Source organism: Gymnoscopelus microlampas (assembly GCF_963454915.1).
Source record: "Gymnoscopelus microlampas genome assembly, chromosome: 22".
Lineage (NCBI taxonomy): Eukaryota > Metazoa > Chordata > Actinopteri > Myctophiformes > Myctophidae > Gymnoscopelus > Gymnoscopelus microlampas.
In genome coordinates this window covers 38,296,913-38,304,848 of record NC_139959.1, presented here as the reverse complement: position 1 = coordinate 38,304,848, position 7,936 = coordinate 38,296,913, and the positions used below count along the sequence as shown (strand labels likewise).

Below are 7,936 nucleotides of genomic sequence, written 5' to 3'. Positions count from 1 at the left end.
TACTTTCTTATACATTTTGATACCAATATTTTAGCAATTTTTAATCAAGTACATTTTGAATTCCGGACTTTTACTTGTAACAGAGTATTTCTTCATTGCAGTGTTGATACTTTTATTTAAGTAAAACATTTGAGTATTTTTCCACCACTGTCAGACAGACACGCATACGCACGCGCACGTGTGTGTGTGTGTGTGTGTGTGTGTGTGTGTGTGTGTGTGTGTGTGTGTGTGTGTGTGTGTGTGTGTGTGTGTGCGTGCGTGCGTGCGTGCGTGCGTGCGTGCGTGCGTGCGTGCGCGCGCGCGCGCGCACACACACACACACAGGTTTGTATCACTATACTAGTGAAAAAAATTAAATGACGGCATAAAAAAATAGACTGAACATTGAAAATCTACAAGCTGTGTGACATCGCTGCACAACTAAGTATAGAATAGGGAAAACTCATAACCCCGACCCAAACCTAACCTCTAAATGCCAGAATCACAACCTGAATCTTTTTATGTATGTAAACCTAGGTCTATAAAAAGCAGTTTTAACCATAAAACAAGCATTTCACTTGTGAGGACCAGGACAATGGTCCTACCTTTGTCTATTCCTCAAATTCAATTGTTCTTGTGGGGATATTTGGCCCTCACTAGTATAGCTATTCAAGTATACGCACGCACGCACGCACGCACGCACGCACGCACGCACGCACGCACGCACGCACGCACGCACACATCAATACACACAGTTATCACATAGGCAGTTAGCAGTGAATACACTTTACACATCTATGCTGCTGTCACACAAAGCAAAATCTATAGTATGAGTCCGTGGTCCTACCTGAAGTGCAGTTGCAGAGGATGTGAGAGGAGACGGGCTGAGAGTGTGGATATTCTCTCTCTCTGTCTCTATGTCTCTCTGTCTCTGTCTCTCTCTCTGAGAGGAGAGGGGTTGAGAGTGTGGATTGTCTCTCTCTCTGTCTCTCAACAGTATGTTGCTTCACTGATTGTCTGTCTGTCTGTCTGCCTGCCTGCCTGCCTGCCTGCCGCCTGCCTGTATCTCTCTGTGTCTGTGTCTACCTGTGTCTCTCTCTCTCTCTCTCTCTCTCTCTTGCTTCACAGATTGCAACTCTGCTAGGTGTTGTGTGAATGGAGGGGCACTGTGTGTTGAGTGTACGTGCGAGCATGTGCGTGTGTGTGTGTGTGGGGGGGGGGGGGGGGGGGGTTGTTGGACGGCAGGCAACCAATAGATAGCAGAACCTTTTTGAACAAATGCCTTCACCATATGTTCCTCTCTTTTTTCTAGCACACTCGCACCTACTGTGCACGCACGCGTGTTGGCATGCAGCACACACACGCACGCGCGCGCGCACACACACAGAGGAACACAATCAATTGGATTTTCAGCTCACACCTTGGCTAATGTTGCCCCCAGAATATGGATGATGGGGTTCAAGTGGTTTAACTGGGAAGAAATTAGCAAAATATAGCAGATCTACGCTGTGAGCTTGCAGATCGACTATTTTACAGGTAGAGCGAAAACAGAAAATACACTATTTTCAACCAGTCTTTATATATTTTTTCCCCCACATTTTGTATTTTTATTAACATAAGAACAATGGCTTCCATTATAGCATGCTGACTTTCCAAGAATAGAAAGCCTGCAATTTCTATTAGCTTGGATTCCCCATTGTTGATGTCACTGGTAGGCAGGTTTCTGAACTGTCCACAGCCCGCCTCTGAGAGTTAGTTAGTGAGGACCAATTATATTATGAAGATATAGGTTGAATATTGGTGAATTCGTCCTTTAAGTAGTTAAAAGGATATTTGACTTCCAAACATGTTTGGGGATTATCATTTTTTTTGTATTCAGATTTGATATTCATTTTATCAGACACGCCACCTTCCTTTACAAACCCATTGTAACTTCAAACTCCATTTTAACCATGATAGTTTCATTCAAAACACCCGTCCTTGGTTCTGGTGACTCATACAGTCATACTGCTCTCTCCTCACGTATTAGGAGGAGAGCAGTATGAGTCACCAGAACCAAGGACGGGTGGCGTGTCTGATAAAATGATTAAATATGTATACTGAATCAAGCAACTTCAAATTTGTCCGGGGTGCTCACAAAAGCCAGAGTAGACGTTAAAATTACCACAAACATGTTTGAAAGTGAAATACATTTTTATTTATGTTTTCTCTGACATGCTGTAAAAGCCTCCCCCAGCCTCCCACATTTCCTCACAGAAACAGCATGAGCAGAATTATTTCTCAAAGTTATTTATTTAGCCTACTACTTTGTAGCGCACTGCAGTGTAAGACAACAGCAAAATAGCAAAACAGACATCGCAGCAACTTTCATAGCAGGGTGGATTGATCCATGAATTCTGACACAACTACTTTACAACCTTCTTGCACACACGACAGAAACTGCACTGTTAATTTGACACTCTCGGAAGTTGAATTAATGTTTTTTTGCTGTGTGTGCCGTTAACTCACGACACACTTCAGATACTTTGATGAAAACATGTTGGTCTCTCCACATTGGACCCTATCGAAAGTGTCTCAATAGTAACTAAGGTGGAAAGTAACTAAGTACATTTACTTGAGTAATGTAGTACAATGCACTTAAGTACATTTTTGGAGTATTTGTTTTTAGTTTTTGTAAGCTGATGACCTTCAGTCCGCTATACATTTTTAAAATAAATATTGTACTTTTGACTCACTACTACCTTTCTAGGAAGGGACTCTTGGAACCGAAACAAAAATATATCATGAATTAACCACTTAATCACTTGATCTACAAGCTCACAAAGTATCGCAGCGCGACACGTTGTGAGCTTGTAGATCTGCTATTTTCACTATTTAAAAAAATGATGCAATCATGAACAAACATTAATGAACAGAAATCCTGCTCCTTGCTCAGCAGCATCAGCTTTATTCAAATTTGACATGATGTTTCGGTCCCTCTGCACCTTCATCAAGAGTGTCTTACAGCATTGGTTCTCAAAGTATGGTCCGGGGACCCCCAGGGGTCCTTGGGGGGTTACCAGGGGGTCCCCAGCAAAATGTGCAAATATAGCATCATAATCATTTTAACCACTTTAACCATATTTTATACTTTGGCTTTTCAAAAATAGCAGATCTACAAGTTAGATATGAATTTGGCCACGGACCCCCCCCCCCCCCCTTTCAAAATATTTTGTTCCAGGGACCCCCAAGAAGCAAAGATTTGAGTTATATATGTAATATGTTCGCTTAAAAAAAATGTTCAAGATTTTTCTAAAATAGCAGATCTACAAGCTCATAGCGCTATGAGCTTGTAGATCTATTTTTGAAAAATCTTGATTGCTTGCTTTGTTTGTCACTGTCCAACGCACCTGCAACAGAACAAAGTGGATGTGTGAATATTTCTTTGCAAACACTATTTAAAAAAGAAATCTGAAAACGTTTGAATACTTGAGCGTATACTTTTTCCATCATTGCTCAATACTCACACAGTCAAATCCTTTAGTGTTCATTTAATGGCAAACCACACTTTGGTAGAGGTCCAACATTGGAGTACTACCCCTGGTAGCTCAAAACATCCCCCTTTTCCCCAGCCACGGCCAAATACATTTTAATTTGTGGGTCCTTGACATGAACAAGTTTGAGAAGCATCAATCTGGGAACCCATCGGCAAAAAAAAGGGAGGAAAAAAAAGTGTTGCGGAGCTCGGAATCTGTTCTTGGGAGATTAGAGAAGCACTGGTTTAGGATACAGGCAATTCTTCAGGGTACAGTTAGGGTTCTCAGGGCTTGTGAAGACCTCTTTAGGATAACAGTAGATCCATCAGGGTAAAGGTAGGGTTCAGGCACAGTAGGGTACAGTATAATCTCCCATCCGTCCTACGGTAGCTTGGCTGTCCTCCTATTCAGGGCTGTTTGAGAGGAACATGGACAAACAACCAGCCAGTTAATATACTACAATTTTGAAATGCTAATTAGTTTGATTTGTTTCTTTAATTCAGGTTAGTGTTTGATTTGAGATGAGTTTTTAGTTAGTTTCACGAGTGAACAGGGTTTGGATGTCTTGTCGAGCTGCTTGGCTGATATCTCTGGAACTCTATACGAAGACCATATTGGGAGATATATAAGGAGCAGACTGAGATACTAATAGGCTACAGCAGTGGTCAACCTTTTCAGGCCACGACCCCCCTAAAATAATCATATTTGAACAAGGGACCCCCCACCCTGATAAGCACTTGGAATTGTAGGAGTTGAGGCATTACATTTAGTTTGACTCGGTTCCACAGATACATATTGTGAAAATAGCTGATCTGATCTATCTGACAGTATGGATGGAGCAGAAGAGGCAGACGCGCTCTGAGTCAAGTGGGAACTCATTGAGTCGACATCTTGATCTGTTAGATCAGACGCTGTACTCCATGTATGGGCATAGGTACCATGTGAGCTTCATATAGGCTCAAGTGGGGACATGGTGACATCGGTTTTAAGGGGAAGATAATGACGATGGTACAGTGTATCGGTTGGACTTGTGTCAATACAATCGGAGCAGCAACAGTGTGATGATACTTCCTCAGCAATCACCAATAAGATCTCTAGGGGACCCCCAGGGGTCCTTGAGGAGGTTCCAGGGGGCCCCCAGCTAAATGTGTTAATACAGCATCACAATCATTTTGACCACTTTATCCATATTTTATACGTTGGCTACTAAAAAAATAGCAGATCTACAAGCTCACAGTGCGTCACTTCATGCCGCACTGCGAGCTTGTACATCTGCTAATTTTGAACATTTTTGAGTGTTTGAATAATTGCATTTGCATTTTCTTTTTCTTTTAACACAAATCTTCTCTTTTGGGGGTCCCTTGCACAAAACATTTAGGCGTCCTTGGCACGAAAAAGTTTGAGAACCACTACTCTAGACCATACACGTTATTGCCTAGCAACACGATTGAGCGTCTCGTTAGGAATTATTGAATCGGATTCTTACCCACTGTCAGAGCAACGCTCTGCGGCAGACCTTGTGGGGAACGAATCAGAGTGCTATAAGCTGAACAGCTTAGACTTATTGGTCATGGTGTTAGTCATTCAGTTATTATGAGGAAAGCCTTGGTTTGTAGAAGTTGAAAAGGGTAGGATGACAGAAATACACAACATCACATTAGGATTTATAAAATGTGTTATTTAGTAAAGGTATAGGTCCCATATTGAGCAAAGCCAGTCAGTTCAAACAGGTACAGGCGGTGAAGAAATACCAAATAACCAAAAACATCACTTACAGTACACTACGTTTAATCCCTTTTCAACAGCAGCATCCATTATGTGTGGAAAACCTTCACAGAAAATAACACGTCACATTGCGACCCGTTGTAAGCGTGTAGATCGGCTAATTTCAGGGAGAGCGAAAACAGAAAACACACTCGTATAGCGACCAGTCCGCTCGTTGCGGGGATTTAGTACCATGGAGTTATTCAGTAGTTTAAAAAGTACTACTAGTTTTTCTTACAAGGCCACCTTCAAAGGCAATCTCGTTCCATCTACAATTATAAAGAAGACCTTGTCGTTCTTATCTCCAAAGCAGTTCAATTGTGTCTTACGTAACACGAGAAATGACAGTTACATAACGTTGCTGTCGGGCAGAAACCTCTTATCTCCATATTTTAACTTTTTATGTTGTTGTTGTTTTTTGTAAATGAATGCCCTATTTGATCATACAGTGTCACACAAAAGTAATAGAAATAGCAGATGCAAGCTCAAAACGTGTCGCATCGTGATGCATTTTGAGCTTGTATATCTGTTATTTTTGCTATTTTTGAATATATATAGATATATATACACACTCACGCACACACACACACACACACACACACACACACACACACACACACACACACACACACACACACACACACACACACACACACACACATATTGAACGTATGAGGTTTCCACCTGACTGCAACGTTAATCACATCTCGAAAAGCATTACATCTGTGTGTCTCTCTTCTCCTGGCTTTTCAGCGAGGAACAAAGGAGGAGAACACTCAAGGACGCCTCAGAGCTGCATGAGCGCAGAACGGATAAACAGCACTGAGTCTCAGAAACCTCTGACCTCCCTTTGAGAAGCACTACAATAATATGTATAGAATACTGAATATATATATGATTGAATTTGTGTTTATCAGAAATTATAATGAAGGCCGAAATGATATAGATTTGTTAAGATATATAGGAATCGTTCAGGAGAACCGTTGAGGAATCAGACCGTTGAAAGGGAATTTTAACCCATTCAATCGGCGAACGCATCTCATGCGTCATTTTAGATTTCTTTGGCTATTCAAAAATAGCAGATCTACAAGCTCATAGCGCGGCACCGAGTGCGGTTGTAGTTCTATGAGCTTGTAGATCTGCTATTTTTGAAAAATTGTGAAAATGTTTGCAAATCTATTTATATTTTTAAAGCAAACATTCGACCACGCAAGGTCTTCTTCAGGGAATGGATTCCCTGAAGAAGACCTTGCGTGGTCAAAACGTTGGCGGCCATTTTTCAAGATGGCCAACAGAAGTAAGATGGCGGAGTGAACGGACGTGCCGGCTGGTCCTCCGATAAAAAGCTACCCTGATACTAAGTGTTCCCCACTACAGAAACCTTTTCTAAGAAGTTGAAACTTTCCGTAAAGGGTTCAAATGACAACACGCAACCAACAACGCAAGAACCGAGGACAACGTCACGCGAGCGACTTTCTAGAGCCAGCAATGGCGGAGAGCAACTTGCTACAAACATCTGAACCACCCTCGTGGTTCACCACGGAGATGACCAGGTTCACAGACACAATCCAAGCCTCTATCCAGACCCAGATACTTAAAGTTGATACCGCGGTGGGAAAGCTGGTTGAGGCTGTGGCTGCAATTAACATGAAGGTTACTGCTGTGGAAGCTAAATGCTCAGAATATGAGGCAACCGTGGTCGACCTGCGCCAGGTTCTGGCTGAGCAGGAACTGAAACACCAGAAAGAGTTGACTGAACTTAGAGATAAATTGGACCTATATGAGAATAAACAACGCAAAAGAAACCTGAGAGCCGTCGGTTTTCCGGTTGGAGAAGAGGAGAACAACGCCGTGGGCTTCCTGGAGAAATGGCTCCCAGACATCTTGGGGCTTGAAGCCGGCTCTATCGAGATAGAAACGGCGTTCCGTCTGCAGCAACGGCACCCCAAGAAGCAGGCTACCCCGGGGGTCTTCATCATCACCTTCCAACGCCTCAGAGACGTGACCAGGATCCTGGAGGCTTCCCGTAAGAAGAGGGATCTCTTCTACGGCACCGTTAAAATAATGGTGTTTCCCGACGTGTCGGCTGCTGTACATCAGAGGAGAATGGCCTTTTCTCCCCTGAAGCGGCAGCTAAAAGACGCCGGGATCAAATATGGGCTCCTCTTCCCAGCAACTCTCCGGGTCGACGAGCGATCCGGAGAAGGTACCAAATCGTTTACCTCGGTGGAGACGGCCTCTGCGTATTTACGCAGAGAATACCCGGAGACATTCGCTCCCTGATCAACACGGCTACGGTAATTAAAATAAGACTGAGCAGAACATAATCACTCACAGCATAGACTACATTTGGATATGTGGGGGGTGGGAGGAATGGGATATAATCTGTTATTGATTTTAAAGGATACTAACTTATTGTTGGACAAAACATTGACTAAAACTATCGGGGGGTCATGTTAGGTTCATGCTAGGCTAGACCCACCGCTGTTTGGGCTGGCCAACGGGCGGCTAAGCTAACTAGCTGTCCAGATATTACATGGCCCCACCTTTGTTTGGTCCGTACGGCAGGGAGCTAGGCTAACTAACTGCCTAGAAATTACACTGGCCCATGGCTAATATGATGGCGTCCGCTGTTCTCTTTCAGTAGCGCCTGTTACACTAGCTAATGTTAATGTTTT

At 43.0% G+C, this 7,936-nt stretch overlaps 1 protein-coding gene across 1 annotated transcript in view; it reads right to left on the bottom strand.

The window, feature by feature from the left end:
• Positions 1–3,246: 3,246 nt before the first annotated feature.
• LOC311039145 (palmdelphin-like) overlaps positions 3,247–7,936 on the bottom strand; it is a 48,122-nt gene continuing 43,432 nt past the window's right edge. Inside the window, exon 12 of the mRNA XM_084048794.1 lies at positions 3,247–3,907. Within this exon, the coding sequence (XP_083904920.1) occupies positions 3,876–3,907 (32 nt within the window). The 3' untranslated portion in view covers positions 3,247–3,875. The remainder of the gene's footprint in view (positions 3,908–7,936) is intronic.